The sequence below is a fragment of the Leptidea sinapis genome, chromosome 1, assembly GCF_905404315.1.
Source record: "Leptidea sinapis chromosome 1, ilLepSina1.1, whole genome shotgun sequence".
In the NCBI taxonomy this organism is placed as follows: Eukaryota; Metazoa; Arthropoda; class Insecta; order Lepidoptera; family Pieridae; genus Leptidea; species Leptidea sinapis.
Genome location: NC_066265.1, coordinates 4,342,339 through 4,364,464, shown reverse-complemented (window position 1 = coordinate 4,364,464; position 22,126 = coordinate 4,342,339). Strand labels below are relative to the sequence as shown.

At 35.5% G+C, this 22,126-nt stretch overlaps 1 protein-coding gene across 2 annotated transcripts in view; it reads left to right on the top strand.

The window, feature by feature from the left end:
* The window catches only part of LOC126968509 (A disintegrin and metalloproteinase with thrombospondin motifs 3-like), a 92,243-nt gene that overhangs the window by 44,402 nt on the left and 25,715 nt on the right, over positions 1-22,126 (top strand). For both annotated transcript variants that reach the window (XM_050813586.1, XM_050813588.1), the window contains exons 7-8: positions 8,315-8,447; positions 18,511-18,686. In XM_050813586.1, coding sequence (XP_050669543.1) covers positions 8,315-8,447; positions 18,511-18,686 — 309 coding nt within the window. The remainder of the gene's footprint in view (positions 1-8,314; positions 8,448-18,510; positions 18,687-22,126) is intronic.

Genomic DNA, 22,126 nt, shown 5'->3' with positions numbered 1-22,126 from the left:
TACAATATCTAAATATTATTGAACGCTAAGCAACGGAAAGACACAGATTTGTAATAAAACTTTTCTAAAACAAGTGTTCAACACATGTTATACTTTTTTGTAATAACACAGTATTTCTTGTTAAATCCCCTGTGTGTCAATAACTTTCTATTTTTCTGGATATTCTAATTCAAAGCCAAAGTAAGTAATTAAAATATTCCTCCTATTATTATTATCTTTTTGAACGTGAATTAATTTACGTTTCAAGATTTCGCTACATTTATAAAAACCAGTACAGTCAATTTAATGTATAAAATTTCACTGTATAAAATTGTCTTACGAATTTTCGATCAGTACACGTGGCATGACGCGAGTTTAATATTTTATACCAATCACACGAAAAGTGCTCAACGCTTTTTTTTTATTTTAATTGTAAAAGGTACTAGTAAAAGCCGGAACGGACCTAGCTACGACCTCTTTGGCTAAAAATAACGTAAACAAAAACTAGTAAGACGGAATGAAATAATTACCACTGTGATTCTAAACAGACACGACATTGAGTAATGTTGAAAGCTTGTTAAACGAAAGAGTAGTTAACAACATCACAGATGGCGTACTTATCCTAAATACACATTATACAATAACAGTAAATGTAATGTCGACTCATTTAAAGGTTAAATACAGCAATTTAAATTTCCTTTGCATTTTAAGCCCCGGAAAATTCACTGTACTAGAGAATTACTTAAAGTGTAATTTAAATGTAAAATGTAAGAATAATTTAAAAGCGTGGACTTCGAAGGACACAAAAGGAATGAGTGGAATTACAGTCTTTATTCGAATGGAGGAGCGAAAGTTTTTAATACATACCTCACTGGGCTAAAAATCCTCTTTCGCCAGGTTTTTCGGTAAAAATGTGATAGTAAATTCCTTAATTAGCATGTAAAAAGGTTTCTATTTCAGATATAAAAAAAAACATTTTTATTCTCTTATCACTCTATACATAAAAAGTAAAGTCAAAATAGCAATCATTTGCCGAGTAAAAATATTGGACATGATTATCATTAATAGAAATAATTAAGTTTAAAACTAACTGACAATTTTTCTATCGACAGAAAAAAAAATGTACAAGTATTCAGGAATATTGTAGTCTAAAGCCATCGGAAATGAATGATTTTATAATATGTGGTAATAAAATGATAAGGATTAATATGGTTTTTGTGTAAACAGCTCTAACATTACCGCTTCATTAATTGCCCATTTTTAAAGTATTAAAATGGATACAGTATGTTATCCTTACGAGATAGACATATGCCAATGCAAATTTTTCTGTAGAACAATATAAGATACGCAATTCCTCGATACAATATTTTGTTATATCTCAAAGGGCTTAGACAGCGTTTTCGTTCAAAGCTCCCAGACGGCATAATTTTTTCCGACACCTTCAACAAATATCGTTATAATTGTATGCAAAAATGTAAGGAAAATATTAACAAATTATATACCTAAACCTTCCTCGAGAACCACGCTATCCATTGGTGAAAAACAACATGAGAATCGGTGCAGTATTTTTTGAGTTTATATCGAACAGACGGACGCGGCGGAGGACTTTGTTTAATAATATAAAGCGATGGAGTGATTCTTAAAAGTCATGCTCATTAAAATGTTTATTGAAGATAAACAATACATTAATCTAATAAATGAATATTTACGAATACCATTCTCTTTAATTGGATTAGTTCGTAAACTCGAACTGAGTTTCCGGAAGCTTGGTAAGTTCTAAAGTTTCATCAAAGGAACTCTGCTCTTTACAGAAATCTTGCTAAGAAGATCAAACAAAAGAACTAGCTTAGTAAGAATATCCTTCTTGTAAGCGGAAATGAGCACGTGACATTATTAGAGATGAACAAAAAAATTTTTGTATGGAAGAGGGAAATAAACGAGCGTCTCGTATTAAGTGATCACCACCCACCACCCAGAGGAATCTCAGAAGCGTTGCCGGCCCTTAAGGTGTACGTACGTTTTAAGGTACCCATATCAAAGAAAGATCCTTGAAAGCCGCACTGGGTAGGAACGCCACACATCCAGATGGTGGGGATGGATGGGAGGATATCCTAATTTGTAGAGTATCTTACAAAGATGGAATTCGGTGGTAAGAATCAGGTTAAACAGCTCTTCAGAACAATACTACCTCCTCTCCTAAGGAGGCTCCTCTGCACAGGATGCGGTGATCTCGAGCTTCTGTACATGGTTTTCTTCCAGACCTAGGCCGTCTTCTGACGGAACCAGTCTCTTGACATCGTTGCCAAGTCTTCTGGACAGTGGAGCGACTCACATTTAGCTTCTAGGACACATAACATTGACTACACCCTTCCTCAAGTAGCGCATTAATTTTGCTCGCTGTTATCGTTCTAGCGACCATTTTAGAGACCGCTAAATAATGGTATCAAGACTTAAAAATAGCAAGGAATTATTACAATCAAACAAAATTTATCAAAAAATGATTTAGAGTTACTACGAAGTATCAACGATAGTCCGACTGTCAGTTATATTCTCAAATGATTAAAACCTCTTTTGGTATTGTATTTCCAAAGGGACGGAATAACTTAAAACTGCACGTTTTTTTGCCAATGAGTTTATTTCAGAATACAATATCGCATATTTTTTACGAGCTCGTTGGTAGAGCATAAAAGGCATAAAAGGAGTTTATTATCTCAAAACTGATAATTCTTTCAATCTATAAAAATTTATTATTAATTTAGTCTGAATGAATTTGATGACGTCATATTTATCTTTATATGACGTAATTGATACGTTACATGCAAAGGTAACTCTACACCGAGGCGTGTCTTGGCATTCTTCGCAGAAGTTTTACCTAGCCAGCAGCAGCTATAGCCTAAATTTCATCACTATATAGTATAAGACAAAGTTCCGCTGTCTGTCCCTATGCATGCATAGATCTTTAAAACTGCCAAATGGATCTTGATTCCCTTTTTTTAAATAGTGATTCAAGAGAAAGTTTTATATGTATAATAAAGTCAAAGTCAAAAAAAATCTTTATTCACTGTAAAACTTTATAAGTTATTTAGTGCAAGTCAGGATGAAGTACAATAGTTACAATAGCATTCAAATGAGTATAACAATATTCATTAACAAAATTTAGAACATTCATTCCAACTATCTTTATCATTCAAATAATCTTTCACACTATAATAAACCTTAGATGTTAATTTATTTTTTAAGACACATTTAAATTTTTTAATAGGTAATATTTTAATTTCATTTGGGAGTTTATTATAAAATATAACACAATCCAATTTAAAAGATTGAGCAATTTTACGGAGCCTAGTAGATGGAATTGCGCGTTTATGTTTGTTTCGAGTATTGACACTATGTACATCACTATTCATTTTAAATTGACTAATATTTTTATGAGCGTATAGGAGGTTCTCGTATATGTACTGGCAATGTACTGTAATGTATGTGTATATGTGTAATACACGCATAACATAGAGATAATGTCAGGTTTCTAATGTAATAATGTAATGTAATGTCGTAAATAAATACATTTTTTTGCACTTACATAGCAAACGCTGGCTGAACCCTACGAGATAGATCAAAACAATGCACTAGGTACAGAATTGTACCTTAAAAGGGTCTACAAAAAGTAAGCGATGATGACGTAAAACTGTAACCCAAATTCCATACTCTGCTATCCCGATAACATAATATTATAGACGATATCCATATCTAATAAATAAAATTCTCGTGTCATTGTGTTAAACTTTGAACTCCTCCGAAACGGCTTGACCGATTCTCATAAAATTTTGAGTGCATATTGGGTAGGCCTGTAAATCGGACAACAACTATTTTTCATCCCCCTAAATGTTACGGTGGTCCACGGCATTTATTTTTTAAATTTTTGAATTTTTTTTTTAATTTGTTTGATTATGAGTCAGCATTAAAAAATACATACAACTTCAAATTTTCACCCATCTACGATCAACAGTTACTTTTGTATCGCGATGTTAATAGCAGTCGTATCTTTATTTAAGTACGTTAAATTTTCAATACTTACAGATTTCTTTCCAAATAATTGTCTTTGCATCATGCAATGAAGTGAAATTAATTTCTCACAATAAATAAATTAATAAAAAAACAATTTATAAGCACAATAATTTAATAAAACATCGATGCTATTTTAAGCGATTAGTCTTTCGTTCAATACGAATAAAAAACTTCAAAGTTCCCGCAAAATTTGTTTTTTTTTTTGTTTTTGTTGTTTAGAGGTTTGATTACAAGACTGAAGTCTACGGCTTAAACAGACCGCAGACTTAAGTATATCGTTTTAATTTCAACTCGATACCTCTACGTGTTCCTGAGATAGATGGCCTTGACAGACAGAAGGACGGATGGATGGATAACAAAGTGATCTTAAATGGGTTCCGTTTGTTCCTTTTGATTGAGTATGGATTCCTAAAAAGAGGTCTTTATAACAAATTATCCTTACTTCTTTTACCAACTAAGCAACACCTCTAAAAATTTTCATACAACTTTTCTCCGCATATTGACACGTCGCAGTTTCAGTCCAGTTATTACGGCAATATGACAATATTTTCTGAGAAGGTGTGGTATAAAAATACTGTGAGACTCGATTTTCTTAATGCACTCGTTTTAACCTAATTTTCCTGTTAACGGTCATGTTTTATTAATAAATGACATGAACCACTTTAGTCTGACTTTGGCCTGAATTACAGAGCGTTAATATAAAATTAATAATAATTGTACACACTTTTACTGTGACATGAATGTTTTTTGTTGATGTGTTATTTCTGCTTACTTAACGATACTTGGCCTATATGTAGTACTTCATAACCCTGCGAACGAATTTTGAAATGAAGTTGTTTTTTAGGGTCCTTCCCAGTTCTGTCTATCGTCAACGCAGGTTTATGCTTTTAGATCATATTGATCTAAAAGCATAAACCTTCTTGCAGGAAATATGTGTTTTGTGTAATCCTTACAAATTTGTAAAATAAATGTTTACCGTATAGAATCTTCATTACATGCGCGAGGTTTCTAAAGCAATGTTTTCTTTTTTTACAATTTATGAGTACATTGTGTACGGCCAAAGTGCAGGTGAAATTTGTGCAAAAATGTAGATAGTTGGAGGGTAATACTGAATTTGTTTCTTTAAATTTGTATTTTTTGCTTCGATAGAAACCTATATACATGGCACAAAATACCAAGTAGTAATTTTTGAAGTAAAAACTTCTATAACGACGTTGAGCACTTTCTTGGGATGGGTATTAAATGTTAAACTCGCGTCAAGACACGTGACCTGATCAAAAATTCGTAATACAGTCGGTGAAATTATGGTGGAAAGTTGATTTTTCTGAGAGATAAACTTTTTTATGTAAAATAATTGTACTAGAGCAATAAATGAATATTGTGGTCAGCCACATAAATGCTAGTAGTTGTATATTGATAAATAAAGCAATTCGTGCCTAACCATTCCAAAATATTCAAAAATGCATAACGTTAATGTTCAAGTTATCACTTATAAAAAAATACTTTAAGGTTATTTTTTTTAAGAAAGATGCGTTTTAACGCCATAATCACGTTTGTAGCAAAAATATGACGGATTGGCCGCTCTCATCAAAGAGTTGATTGATAGAAATAGTTGTAATGCTCACTAATTCTTGATAAAAGCATGTGTTTCAATGAATATGGTACTTAGCTATTGTGACACTGATGACTTTAACAATCGTTGTTTGAAAGTATAGTGCAATGTCAAATTAATTTTAGGAGTACTTGCCTAGAGGTCGTAATACGAAAATATTTCGATATCTTTTTCATAAAAAATTTCATATAAATGTTTCTGCCTAAAAATACACTGAAGTATAAAGCTATGTGATTAATGTGAAACTAATCTAATAGAGACAAAACTAATTGCTTCATTACAATTCTAACAGCGTATCTAGTATATCCCTCAATTTCAAGTATATTCGGCCACCACATGGTGGGCTTGACACACTGCTCGTAAAGTTGTTTGAGGTAGAAGAGTATCTCCTAAATACCTACCCTTTTAAAGTCAACACTTATTACAATATTAATCCAAGTAAGATGCCCTTTCACTACTAAAAGATGAGTTGTACGGTCCCGGCGTGAAAAAAGATTTAATATATCACAATAAAAGCTGATGTTTATTACTAGCTTGTTCTTTCACGAAGAATAAAATTGGCGGGAATTGTGTTTGTAAGTAATAAAATGGTTTTTGGAGCGGAGTATCCTTCAAAGTCAATTTTATTCATTAAGGTTGTCGTACACGAGCACCATTTTGTTTCTTGCTGGAAATTCTATTTATTTGGTAGATATTTTGGAAGTTTGTCAATCTGTAACAGAAATAAATTGTGCTGCTACTATGTATTTCATCAGAATTTATTTAATGAATGATTCTCACATTAAAAACTAAAATGTGAAAATTCACTATCATTTTGCCAAAAATTAAAGAAACTGCTTCGCCATTAGATGCAAACAAAAATTGGTTAATTCAGCCACATTAGTAGTATAAACGCCACAAAAAAGGGGTAAAAGTTAACATATTTATTACATTCAATCGATGAAGTTCTAAACAAATAGACAAATTGTATGAAAACAAAGCCGAAATATTGAACATGCCACAAATTACGCCTTAATTAGCTTTGACTGCTAAATCTGTACATTGCCGCATTTACTCTAGTTGTTTAAAATATTCTTGGCAATAAACAGCAACGTAAAACATTTATATCAGTTCAGAGGGCCTACCATCAACTTTTAATAAGCGATGCGATACCGATGCAGTTCAGTTTAGGTACCTAAACTGAATCGCTAAAATTCGTACCATGAAGTGCCTTTTACTGAATGGCGTTTTAATCGCTTATGAAGAACGAACGAAATATATTTGTCTGTAGTCCGCGGTGCGAGAAAGAGATGACGCTCTACAGTCGTTGCATAAGTTTGTCTCTCTTACTCGAACCATATGCGTTGAGTTTCGAAACCTAAAATAATATATAGATATAGATTTTAGCGGTTTTTTTGCGTAGAAAACACTAAAAATACTTTATTATTATTATTATTATTTTTAAATGTCATTATTTAAAGACTAGAGTTAATATATATTTTAAAGTGAATTTAATTTAATCTAATGTGTCAACATTTCATTTATGGAATAAAAACATTTATCTATAAGCCATGTAAAAAGATCCTTTTTATATCGTTGGACGGGTAATACGCGTAAGCTTGGAGGGAGTATATTAAATATTTTTATACACATGACATAGCTACATTTTCCGTAGGATGCATTATGAAATTTGTGTGTAATACTACTACTACTCTGAAAAAGTTAAGACTATGTTTGCCATTTTCTAGATTTGCCGATATTGATTAACTTTTTCATAAATGGCGTCCATTTTAATCGTGTTACGAATTCGGCAACCTAAGAAAGATCTATGACATCAAAATCGTATCCCGGATTGATAACGCATAAACCAACTTTGTGCTAGTCTTACTGACACTGCGGACCTAAGTCTGTATTGCCTTTTTGTATTTTTTTTTAATTATTCTTTTTCTTTTAGTCAATAGACTTACTTATTTTGACAGGAAGAAGAACAAATGAAAAAAGCTGAAAACAGATTTTACTAAGGGTATGTTCCGATATGCACTGCGACCACTGTACAGTGTGACGTCAGTTTGGTATACGGTGAAGCCGTTCCTTTATAGCCAGTTATATTGGTTACTATTTAAAACGGAACGCAATCCCGTATACTGTCAGCCACATTTTTAATGAGTGTATTAAAGTTTTCTAGTTCATTCAAAAAATTCTTTTTGGAGACTTGTTACTGTCAAATAAAAAATATTTGGAATTAAACTGTAGCTATTGTTTATAAAACGTAAGGCACTCGAGTGGTTTTGACTGATCACGTGATAAATGACTGCGCGTACCTTACCTCGAAAACGCCAGTGCACACAGTAGAATATGGCGGCGATTTATGACGTCATATATTTCCCTAGGGTACTGCGGCACTATACTGGCAGTCCATAACGGAACGAATTTTTCTACAGTGACAGCACTGTGCAGTGCTCGCAGTGCATATCGGAACATACCCTAAATTGATTATTTTTTTGAAATTTGTTTATTTTTCGTCTGCCAGACAAATGGTTATAGGCAAAGAGGTTTTATTAACATAACATGTATCTAAATACATAATAGATGACCAAATGTTTTTAACGATAATAATATGTTCCTAGTTACTTTAAGAAGAATATTATTTCTATGTTTCAACGATATTTTTGGTTTCAGCTTCTCAGTTTGCAAGTCTGTCAAGGTGAGGTCGCCGTGTGCCAGATTGTGGTGTGCTCATCGCAGCATGCCCTACGTCTGCCGCTCTAAAAGGGCTCCTCCTCTAGAAGGTACTCCATGTGGAAATAACCATGTGAGTTCTACCACTTTATATGTAATACTTGAAATTCTTAGATCATTTATACCTCTAGATAGACTGTAGCAGCTTTGAAAACGTCGAAAAATATTGAGGTTGACAGTTAGCCACTGTTTTGAGCAATGCACGCACGCTAACACAAAGTGACAAACAAGTCACGAGTTTAAGATGTAACGTCACGTACACTAAAGTAATAAACCTGGCCTGTTTTCATTGGTTATCTAGCAGCAAGAGGCTCTATTTAGACGTATAAATTATCCAAGCGTAAATTATATAATCTTCGGAATGCCTGATATTTAAAACACGTTAAGGCACAAATTTATAATGTTAAAACGTACGTTTAAATTATTACCAGTGGGAGGCTCCTTTGCACAGAATGCCGGCTTGATAATGGGTACCACAACGGCAACTATTTCTACCGTGAAGCAGTAATGTGTAAACTTTACTGTGCTTCGGTCTGAAGGGCGCCGTAGCTAGTGAAATTACTGGGCAAATGATACATAACATCTTATGTCTGAGGGTGACGAGAGCAATAATTGTAGTGCCGCTCAGAATTTTGGGCTTTTCAAGAATCCTGAGTGGCACTGCATTGTTATGGGCCGGGCGTATCAATTACCATCAGCTGAACGTCCTGCTCGTGTCGTCCCGTATTTTCATAAAAAAATTACAATTAGCCTCAACTTAGGCTATTAAGTAATTCTACTTCAACTTAAACTGCTAGACAGATTAAACTGTCCAATAACACTTTTCTTAATGTCTCTATTAAGGGGAAGTCACTTTATTCATGTGTCTTTTATTATATCACAGCTTTGTTCATTATAGTCTTCTAAGTACATCAGCTGAAAAAAATAATTAAAAAAAAAATACCACGTACAACAATACATAATAAATATGTTATAGTATGTCGGAACGGGGCCGGCTTAATTTAACCCTTAGAAGACACACACTTAAATTTTCAGTGCTAAATAGTCTGCCTTTGCAGTATTTATTCGATTTCAGACTACCTCCCTAACTGTTACAGCCTATATCGGCATATTTAACGTCGATACAGTCGTTTGAGTCATTTGAAAGAGAAAGTCAAATTGTTTTCTATAAAGCTAGGTGTGCTTAGTATGGGATGACAGTTATTCACTTCAAGCCACCATCTACAATTAGATAAGGTGCAAAATCGGCCTCACATGCAGTACTCCTAGAGCTCTTCAGCAACAGCTTCTTCTGCTGGACCGCATCCAACGACTCGAATCATCAATAAACATATAACCTCCGATCAGCTTGATACTTTGTCGTTTCGTAGAGATATGCCCCCTTATTCATAATATTCTGCTAACTTAAAGCATTTCTAATTCTCACTCTGTCTTCTTCTATTGACCTAAGTCAGAATAAGAAAAAACACTCCTTAGTGGCTGTTTAAAGGGACCATTATGAATAAGGGGGATGTGTCTCTCTTTGCATCTTCAACCGCCAAACTATTGGGGAGTGTTTGGAGGTGTTTTTAATACCAGCACCTGATTTCTGCTAACGGACTGATGTCAAAATCAAAAATTTCACCCACTTCACGTTGAAGAAATAGGACATAGAAATATATTTATTTACATAGGAAGTAACAGCGTCATAACATATTGCAATAAAAATTGGTAAACGTTATAAAGCTACATCAGTTAATAAAGGGGCTTTGACATGGGGAGAAGAACTGATAAGAAACTCCTAGCACGTCTTTTAAATCATATAAGCACTTAGTCTACTTAATATAATATTATACATCTACAAAGCTTCCTTGTGCGGTGTTTCCGGGACGATACGACATGGGTACCTTCAAAAAAAGCGCGCACACCACGACGGCAACGCTCCTGTGATTCCTCTGGTGTTGCAAGAGATTGTGGGCAGCGGTGATCACTTAACACCAGGTGACCCGTACGCTCGTTTGTCCTAGTATTCCATAAAAAAAATTGTAAAGTCCTCAAATGGCGACCACGTACCGGAAGACGCAGTGTTGGTAGGCACAAGATGGACCGACGATCTGGTCAAGATCACCGGAATAGGTTGGATGAGGGCAGCGCAGGACCGATCGTCGTGGAAATCTTTTGGGGAGGCCTTTGTCCAGCAGTGGACGTCTTCCGGCTGATGATGATGATACAATTTTAGATGGCCTGCGGGAATGAGACAAGAACCATGCATCATTATACTCTATATAGTCTACTATACTATAGTAAGCCTTCCTTGTCAAAGAAGCTTTAATATATATTTCTTAAATTTATGCTCAGTTAGTCTCACTATGTATGGGATGTCTTAGTGAGTGAAATTTAGTGAAGTCATCTATAGACTGCTGTATTCTTGAACCGGTACGATATAGGAGATTGCTAGCTAAGCTCATACTGTCACCTCAAACGATGCTTCTCTAAGACCTCTGGTATTTCAGATGCTTATGTTTATCCGTAGTGTTTTTCACTTTCAATTAGGTTAAATACTAGGCCGTTTGATGAAAATAAAGCTAAAACTATTACTTTATTAAATATAATAAAAAGTGTGTGTGTACTTATGTATGCACGAACGAAGCAATAATCATTAAAATACGCTTTTAGAACGAACAATTTTGTAAAAATCTTTCAAAGAGGGCTTTGACAATTAATTATTAAATAATGTATACGGCTGTATGGGCTTGAACCCTTTGCCTGTCCTAATAATGGACGAAAAAAAATCACGAATGACTCAAACGTCAGAAAATTTTAGGAACCAACTTCAACCTGTGTTACAGTGATGCGCGCGCATCTTAAAATTTCAATCTCATCATTTTTTCATAACGCGCCTATACAAGTATAACTTCGAAAACTTAAAAAAAAAGAAAAAATAATAATTATGTTTGTGGCTAATTCACCTTTAACACCACAACTCAGAAACTCCGCTATGTGATTCAGTTTTAAAATATAATTGAACAATTTGTGTGTTAATAGTAGCTACAGCTCTCAAACATAATAGACTATTCACTGCTTGGTGAAAATCTGATCGACCCACAGCCGTAACTACGTCATTCGATTTCGGGCAATCATATTATACCATCACTCGTCCATTGAAACATAAAACAATACTGTATAATTCTTTTGTAGCGTCCTCATAGCAATACGAGAACCAATGATTGCTGTGCATTGTGCATGTTACAGGTAAAACGGGCAGATGGTCAGATTATAAAATGCACTAGGTATTTATTCGATTTGTAGACAAAAATACGTTTTGTATGTGGTTGATTGGGTTGGGTTGCGTTTTGTGGTGCCTATTTTCGCTAGGTCGTATGTCATCGCTGTATTCATTTCATGTATAAATAATGGAGTACGATTAATAATAAGGCTAAGATATAAATATTGTAACATTTCTTCTATGCACTTACACTCTATAAATTTTTGCAAAGGCATTTTCTCAAAATTGATTCCTTTAGAATTCTTTTTGATGTCATTTCTAATATACTAGATACTACTACCGCTTCGGAAACAAATGACTTCCCTGAGAGAGAAGAAGTGGCGCAAGAAACTCTCCCAGCATTCTTTTTTTGCGCTCTTTTCAATAAAAATATGCAATATTGTACAGTCATTTCTATCGCTATAAAATAATCATAATCTAGTCCCAGACTATCCCATCACTTAGATATTCAGCTGTGGATTAATAGGATTTACGATAGAGACATTTTTTTATAAAACATTTTATAGATAATGCCTGAACAGTGGCTGGGACTTTATTATAAAAGTGTATAAATTTACCCTTAAAGCTATTATATATCTTATGAAGCCTACTAGAATTAGTTACAAACAATCCCTTATTTCTGTAATAATGAAAATCACTACTAAGAGCAAAAAGCAATTAGCCATAGCCAAAACGATTCAATACGATGCGTGTGAAGCATGTCATTTATGTATGAAGGTTTCTACAGTTGAGGTAAATATGTTCCTATAACTTGATTGATAGAAGATGAAACCTAGTCACACATTAATTCTGTTTGTAATAAAACTGCATATAATTTTTATGGCGTTATATTATCACAATATAACTTATACTTATTTATTAATTGTGGTCTGAGAAAAAAAAATAAAAAAGAATTCTATTCAAAATGACTACGTTCGGTTTTGACGTAGGCCTTTAATGGTTACCATGTAAAATTGTGTCAATCTTCGTTCTAGTGATTTTCTAAGCAATGTCAGCGTGTCATTTAGAGAAGGCCATGTTTTCTAAAATGATCATGATATGAAGTCCAAAGGGTTCAGATTGGCGAGCCCAGTTTCTTATATAAAACACCACCATTGGGTGCACTTAACGGCGAACCAAGTCTTCATTTACGAATAGATGATATGAAAAGTTACTTTATTCACAACAAACGAATTCCCATGAATATTTTTTTATTAAGTTTTGGTGTTCGAAATATACTTAAATCCTAGGATCCATTGTGCCCCCTAATTGCTCTAGCGCGCTTTCTTTCAAATCCCTTTACCTAAGAATGAGATGTGAAAGTCGAGGCTACTAGCTAAGGAACGTGATCTGTGATCCTGACAGTGGCTACGCAATCCAGTAGGATGTACCTTCAGTGGCCTCACAGCAGAATCTGCACAGGTTTGATTCTCTAAGACCTATTCTGGCTATGTGCCCATTCAGTTTACAATGTCCGGAGACGAACCCCGTGAGGAGTCTCAGCTGCTTGCCCAAGAAGCTTGGTCGTGTTTTGAAAATGTCCGGTTCCGCAACCGTACTCCAACATACACATTACTCTGCACTCAGAATTCCATAGCGGCAACGTTTGCGTGGTCCGTGTGTGTGCATAAATTGAATATATTCTGATGAATGCGAACAAATAGCAAGCGTTGTGTAAGCTGATTGAAAAATTGCTTTCGATGCGATGTGTGTCTGGAAACGATAACTGTATTACAGTTATAACATTAATGCCTTTATATTTAAAATTAGATATATTTATGAAAATATGGGACGAGACGACCAGGGCGTTCAGATGATGGTAATAGATACGCCCTGCCCATTACAATGCAGTGCCGCTCAGGATTCTTGAAAAGCCCAAAATTTCTGAGCGGCACTACAATTATTGCGCTCGTCACCTTGAGACATATGTTATTCAGTATCATTAAAATAAAAAGTAAATAAATAAATAAAGTCTCATTTAAACGATTGCATAAAAATAGCAGTAATACTTAAAAAGCACGCTTTTCATAGAAAACCGTACTAAAAAATTTCAAATTTATTTTGCTTTTAAAATTAAGCTCAATTCATGCCTTATAGACGATTGATGAGAATTATATAAATTAACAAAAATCTTATCTTGCAAATTGAAAAATGGAATAATTTTATCAAATTAATGTATTGTCCTTCACAAATCTACAAAGTTTGAACTAAATCAGGACGTTTAAAGTGAGTCAAAATCGCGCCCAAATGAGTCTGTTACAAACACACATACATACAGGTGAAGCTAACAAAAGGCGTATTAAAAAGTGGTTTTTATGAGAGTGTCACATAAGATATCCCCCGTAAACCGTATTATACAGAGAAACAATTTTCATTTCATAACATTATCCTCTTTTAGATTTCAAATAGGTACTTTGAAACTATCGGTATTGGTTTTGCCTTTACTTAGCCTTGTAATAAGATCGGTTTTATTGAATAATAAATATTGGAGCTACTCAATACATTAATATTGAGCTTCGGATTCGAGCGCTCTTCATCTCGTCTGGATATTACTGCTTTGATTTCTGTAGACCTGGAATACTGCCAGAGGTCAACAAGACTTACAAGTGTTGACAGTCAAATATTTTGTTACTAAATTGGTTGAAGTCATTTTAAATATTATACACATCAAAGTAATTTTATTTATAAAGAGCATTGGTAACAAGACTATAGTATATAGTATAGTACATATATAAGGAGATATCATTCGCCATCTGATAGCGGAACGGCAAGAGTGTGCTTAAAGACATTGTAAGTAAACTTTTCTCCCAAGTCGTGTGTCAACTGTCACTGTCCGAATCAAAATCTGCACTGAATAAATGATTTACATTGCTGCTTATTGGCTAAGAATATTTTAAGCAACTGGAGTAATTGCGGCAATGTACATAAAGCAGTACAAAAGTAATTATCGTATAATTTGTGGGATATTTCCGTTTTTTTTGTACTACGTGATTTATCTATATGCATAGGACGTCATTGTAAAAGAAGAATATTTAAATCATTTTTCAATATACTCTATTACAAGAAAAGCCCCCGTTATGTTAATGGGCAATAAAAGTAAGTTAGACTTTCATTTTATGACGTCACTTTTTTCACATCAAAGCATTAAACCGGTGAAGTGCGAGGCCGTTTCATATACGATGGGTTCTTTACACTTTATAGACATACGGGTAAAACGACGTAACCGTAATCGTAAAAAAATAAAACTAAAAATATAAGTAAATTAATGAAACTTTTAAACTTTCGAACAAACTTTTAAATATATTTGGGAAACAACATTTTAATCTCCCTTGTGTGGTCGCATAACGGCCGTTCCCAATATACTATCTACAGCTAAAGATAAATACTACCTTTTAATGTCATTAATTAGCTATCAATAATCTGAAGCTATCCCAATTTACCCGATAAGTCATTCCTATCACATATCGGACGCGTGAATTGCAATTTCCATACAAACTTTATATCGCTGGTAAGCTATAACGTCGTCCCATTGACAGACAGCGTGCACGGATAAGGTGAGTTACCGTCGAAAAGTTTATTGGGACAGAAAAGTCAACGGCCGTAAGACGTACGGCCGTTCCCAATATTCAGTCTATCTCTTACTTGAGATAAAAATCGTGCAAAAGAACGATTTTGGAATCATTTTTGAAAACGAAGATGGCCACCGCACAAAATTATGATTACAACATTATGGGTATCGTATCCGAGGTTATCGAGGGTGCCGAGAAAGATTTTGTGACCATTTTTCAAATCCAAGGTGCCGCCGCATAAAATTATGATTTCAGCAATATGGATATCGTGTCCGAGATTCTCGAGGGTGCAGAGAATGATTTTGGGATCATTATTAATGATGCCGTCGCAAGAAGTAGTTGTCAGCGACTACGATAGCGCGCGGCTACTAGGTTACTTACAGGGTGTTCCGAAATTATACTTAAATTCAAATTTAAGACATAGTCGGATTCATGGACGTAATGTTAGGTACAATTACGTCCTTTAATAACAGTTGCAATTAATTGCGTATCGTGGCGGGAATTGTTGATACTTCGTGTTAACTCTAAATCATTTTTAAATTATTATTGTCGGGTTGTCCTATTTACTTCATATTTTTAAGTCTACATTAACATGAACAGCGAGCAAAATAAGAACAACAAAAACTAAATGTGAGTAAAACAGAGGCTAAATGATAGTCCTTCGACTCTCCAGAGGACTTGGCAGTGATAACAAGAGACTTATTCGGTCAGTTGAAGGCCTGGGTCTGGAAGAAACCAAGTACAGAAGCTCGGGGTGACCGCATCCTGGTGAACCAGGCAGTGAGAAATCTAAAATCTTCTTATGTCGACCTCAAAAAGATATTAGAGGAAGTGAGAGGTGTTTGAAGTGAAGAGGTGAAGTGTGGTGTGCAAACCAGCTTATGCGCTGTTAGGAGGAGACTTCTCGCTGCCAATATATAGAGTCACAGTCCAGCCCATGGCCCTAAATTACGAGCACAAAGTTGCGAGACTTAGCTCAAGGATCTCCACGACTATTGGTCCTGCGCTGCCCTCCACCAATTTACCAAACCAATGACCAAACTATCGTTCCATCTTGTGGGAGGTCTGGCCTACCAACACAACGTCTTCCAGTACATGGTCGCTTTTCGATAAATTTACTGCCTTACCGGCCATCTGTCCGTCGAGCTGTGTGCCCTGCCCACTGCCACTTCAGTTTCGCAATCATCCAGGCTGTGTATTAAATAATTATATTTATTGTTGATATAAAAATACCTGTATTTCTTATTATTAACCTCACGTTTAAACGCCACAAGTTACGATATCATCCCCATCATCTGTATGTGTGGCGTTCCTCCACAGTGCAGTTTTTAAGGAGCTTTCTTTCACGTACTACAAAGCTGTGCGGTGTTTCCGGGACGATACGACATGGGTACCTTAAAAAAAAGCACGAATATTCCTTCCTTAAAGGCCGGGAACGCTCCTTTAATTCCTTTAGTGTTGCAACAGAATGTGGGCGGCGGTGATCACTTAACACCAGATGACCCGTACGTTCATTTGTCCTCCTTTTCCATAAATAAAAAGTTTTCACTTATATCGTTTGCTTTTTTTCAACTTGCATTGCAGCCAGTTTGTAATTCAAAATCTTAGTTTATTATTCATACAGCTGTCTAACTATTGCGATTTATGACATACAGAGACAGACGAACTGACAGCGGAGTCTGTTCATGATTTCAGCGGGACGTCCATTGCTGGACAAAGTCCTTTCCCAAAATTCGCGGAGGTTTTGCCATAATCGTGATACTTGGCAGGCGAGGTGACGATCGGAGATAGTGATGCTCTCTCGGAAGAATGCTGCTGCCCATCCTCTATTCTTTCAAGTTCAAATACAAAATCAAATATTTTTATCCAAAACAGAATATAATACCACTTATTGAAAGTCAAAAAATACCACCCATTCGAAAATGAACTCAGAACAGGTGTAAGAAACTCAGCGGGCTTCTTTTTTTTATAAAAATATGCTTACTATGTAATATCGTACATTAAAATTTAATTTTAATAGCCTAAGGGCGGTCGCTCCATTCCCAATCTGTAGTGTTTGTTAGTAATTTGTATAGCCTTTAAATCATAGCCTTTAAAATCATAGAAATTAAAATATATTTATTTACCGTAGAGAGTGACAATAACATTGTAACAACACTTGGTAAATCTCATGAAGCTACATCAGTACGTAAACTGTAAAGGTGCTTTGACGTGGGGAGAAGAACTGATAAGAATCTCCCATCTTTTAAATCATATAATAACTTAGCCTGTTTAATAGAATTTTAGGCCTCATATACGGAGACGCGGGGAGTCGCGCGTTAATGTGCCGTGGCGTCTTGCGGCGCGTCAAACGTTTTTCTGTTTACGATGTAAGGGGCGTGAAGCGGCGCGTATCATCGCACGCGTAAACATACTTATAGCAATATACGATGTTGTTCATAAAGATTCGAGACGGGAAAAGTCGCCGCTGCGCCCGCGACGAATTATCAAGCGTGTAGCAAAGCACGCGGCGGGCTCAATCAAACCGACTACTCTTAGGTCAGCAAGATACAGGAAGGCACTTCTTACTATCCTTATTATCATTAGTATTTTCCTTAAATGATCATATCATATTGCATTTTGACGGTATATTGACGGACAAGTAGGACTGGCAGAAGTTTTCACCGCGGGCATCGCATCATCGAGAATTGCCGCTGCGTGCGCCGCCGCGATAAACGCCGTGTGGCTCGGCCGCAATAAACACTCCATTTAAAGCAAACGCGTGTAAAATCACTCTTCCGTAAACGGACCTATATAACGCCATATGTTTGAATCGCGCAGCTTATCGCGCCGCTTCTCCGTCAATAAGGCCTTAGATGGCCTGCATAGAACCAGATAAGAACGAAATTTTTTTAATGAAAATAAGGGATTAAATGTGCAGGACGTTCATGTTATTGTTACGCCCTTCCATATACAATACAATTCCAGATACAATGACAAAAACCCAAAACTTCTGGGCGGCACTACAATTGCGCTCGTCACCTTGAGACATACGATGTTAAGTCTCATTTGCCCACTAATTTCACTAACAGTAATGTCTACACATTACTGCTTCACGGCAGAAATAGGCGCTATTGTGGTACCCATAATCTAGCCGGCGTCCTGTGCAAATGAGCCTCCCACTGGTAGACCTCCCACATAGTAAGCAATATTTTTCAAAGAATCTTTAACATATTTCTTGAATTTGTGCTCAGTGAGTACAAAGAATTCAAAAATCTATTCAATAAACCAATATATGAATTCCGTTTCATCTCGTTATAAAACATTGCACGTATTAATTCCAGTGGTGTTTGGATCGTGTCTGCGAACCAATGCCGGGACATATTTCCGAGAATAAATCAAGCAGCTATGATATCGACATGTCGCCGCCTGTGTGGGGGGAGTGGGGGGAGTGGAGCGACTGCAATACCGACTGCGGATACGGCTTCCGAACGAGGACCAGGAACTGTTCCTACAAAGGGTAGGTAAAATACGACGACCTCTATAGCCCAGTGGTTAGTGACCCTGCCTACTGAGCAAGAGATCCCGGGTTCGAAACCCGGTAGGTGCAGACATTTATATGATGAATTTTAATGTTTGTATCCGAGTCATGGATGTTTATTTGTATTTATGTATGTTTAAGTAAATATATTGTATTATATATATATATCGTTGTCTTGCACCCATAGTTCATGCTATGCCTAGTTTGGAGCAAGATAATTTGTGTAAAAGTGTGTTAATATTATATTATTATTATTATTATATACAGGGTGTAATCGTTAAGGCGATACCAGGCGATTATTCCGTAACTATTACAGATATCTAAAATCTTGAAACTTATATGTATTTTTTTTTTATTTTTGTTTATGAAAATATGGGACGAGACGAGCAGGACGTTCAGCTGATGGTAATTGATACGCCCTGCCCATTACAATGCAGTGCCGCTCATGATTCTTGAAAAGCCCAAAAATAAACATAAATATTTATAATTTAAGAATTTTCAGAGCAGTCTTCCTGAAATCGTCTGCAAAGGTCACGAAACGTTGGGTTACATAAAATAATAATAAAATGTAACTTTTACGCAAAAACCTAATGTAAAAATACAATTAAAATTACACGCGGCTTAACCCTTTCAAAAGTATTTTATTTAAATGTGTCACACTCGCGTTAATCAAAGGAATTTGTACAATAATATAGGTCGGGGGATTCAAAAGTTATTATATACTTAATTATCTTCTATGTTGGTTATCAGAAAAACGAAATCCTGAATGCTCAATATAAATACCGGGACGCTGCATTTATAGTGAAATATTTATAATACAGCTACACTGCTTCATGGTATAAATAATTTATCAGTTGTGATGGACCCGTAGACACTTTAACCTGCTATTCGATGAAAATATAGTAAAAATTTCAATTATGATACCATGGAGAAACCTCATATGGGGCATGAAAAGAATAGGGAAGTCCCAGCCCCAAGGGTGTGGTAAGAGGCGACTAAGGGTATTTAGGTACCAGTTGGAGGCTCGGAGGAGGAGATAGATTATGGGTACCACAACGGCGCCTTTTTCTGCCGTGAAGCAGTAATGTGTAGGCTTTATTGTGTTTAAGTCTGAAGGGCACTGTAGCTAGTGTAATGACTGGGCAAATGAGACTTAACATCTTATGTCTCAAGGTGACGAGTGCATAAGTGATGCCGCACAGAATTTATGGGTTTTTCAAGAATCCTGAGCGGCACTGCATTGTAATGGGCAGGGTGTATCAATTACTATCAGCTGAATGTCGTACTAATCACGGTTTTTCTTTGAAACTTGGGGGTAAAAAAGGTGGCGGTGGCGGTGATCACTTAACATCAGGTGTCCCAGTCAATGCTCACGACTCACGGGAGAAAAATATCCAAAGAGCAGGCAAAAAAGAATTGGTCTTTAGAACCCATACCAATATTAGGTATATTCAAATTCAAATTCAAATTCAAATATTTTTATTCAAAATAGGATGTGAAATCACTTATTGAAAGTCAAAAAAACTACCACCCATTCCAAAGTGAATGCCTCAGGCCTGAGAAGAATGGGCGCAACAAACTCAGCGGGCGTTTTTTTTCATCAAAAATATGTTTTACAATTAAAGTAACATTTACAAAGTAACATTGTACAATTAAACTTATAATTTCATAGCCAGAGGGCGGTCGCTCCATTCCCAATCTGTGGTATCATTAAGCAAGTCATTTATGTTATAGTAAACCTTTACCACACAAACGTTTTTTAACAATTCTTTTGAATAACGTAACACCTTCGTTTTGAACATTTTCTGGGATCTTGTTGTAAAAGCATATACATCGCCCCACAAAAGACTTACTAACTCGACTTAGCCGAGTAGTAGGCATCATCAGTTTATGTCTGTTCCTGGTGTTAACATTATGGTTATGACAGTTTCTGGCAAATTCACTTATGTGCATATGAACATACATTACATTATCAAGAATATATTGAGAAGCAACAGTCAAGATGTTAATTTCTTTGAATTTTGCTCTCAATGATTCCCTAGGACCTAGGTTATAAATGGCATAATAAGCTTGATCGATATACTGTTAGTTGTATTTTCAATTATACACATTAACATAAAGCAAAAGTCATAAAAATTATAATCAGATGAAATAGATACCTATAACCTTTGTAAATAATAATAATAATAATATAAATAAATATAAGAATACTAGCTAACCAGACAGAGGTTGTTCTGAACATAATAAATAAAACACTGTTTTTGATGAATTTGTCAAAAAATTTTCATAACATCAAGAATTATTTCGTAACATATGCTCCTTGTAGTTATAATGAAATTGTTTCACAGCAGAACTGTCAAACCGTGCGTCAATAAATTCTCTCATCGAAAATATGTCCATACAAAACAAATCTTGGAAATAAAAATAATTATGGGTCCCAAATCGAAATAAAAACTATCCTATCTCTCAAGTTGGACTAAACTGCACTCGATGAAGTAATCCCCATTTAAATCCGTTCATTAGTTTCGGAGTCCATCGCGGACAAACAACGTGTCACGTAATTTATATATATTAAGATTGACACACGTTTTACACAAATTATCTTGCACCAAACTAGGCATAGCCTGTACTATGGGAACAAAATAACGATGTATTCAATACGATATACTTACTTAAACATACTTATATACATATAAACTTCCATGACTTGGAAACAAACATCAATATTCATCATATAAATGTATGCACCTACCGGGATTCGAACCCGGGACCTCTAGCTTAGTAGTCAGCGTCACTAACCATTCGGCTATATGGGTCGTCAAATGAAATCTTGTGTTTTTATTAGAGATAGTCGCCCCAAATCGACAAGACATTAATTTTTGTTCTATTTTACCGAGAACCTTACAAAAATACGCGAGTAAAATATATTTTCTGATCTGTATTTATCTTCATGTAGAATAGAAACGAAAGGAGTTGACATTACGCCATAAAAATATGTACTGGCAACTTTGAATGTGTTCCTCATTATCAGTGAACAATAAAGTCCTGTTATATAAACAGATCCTTACGCCAGAGTGGTCATATGGTATTCACCAGTGGGAGGCTCCTTTGCACAGGATGCCAGCTATATTATGGGTACCACAACGGCGCCTATTTCTGCCGTGAAGCAGTAATATGTAAGTATTATTGTGTTTCGGTCTGAAGGGCACCGTAGCTAGTGAAATAACTGGGCAAATGAGACTTAAAAATCTTATGTCTCAAGACGATGTGCGCAATTGTAGTGCCGCTTAGAATTTTGGTGTTTTTCGGGAATTCTCAGCGGCACTGCATTGTAACGGGCATGGCGTAGCAATTACCATCCACTACACGTCCTGCTCATCTCCTCCCTTTTTTTTAAATCAACTGTTTGGTTGTAGCAA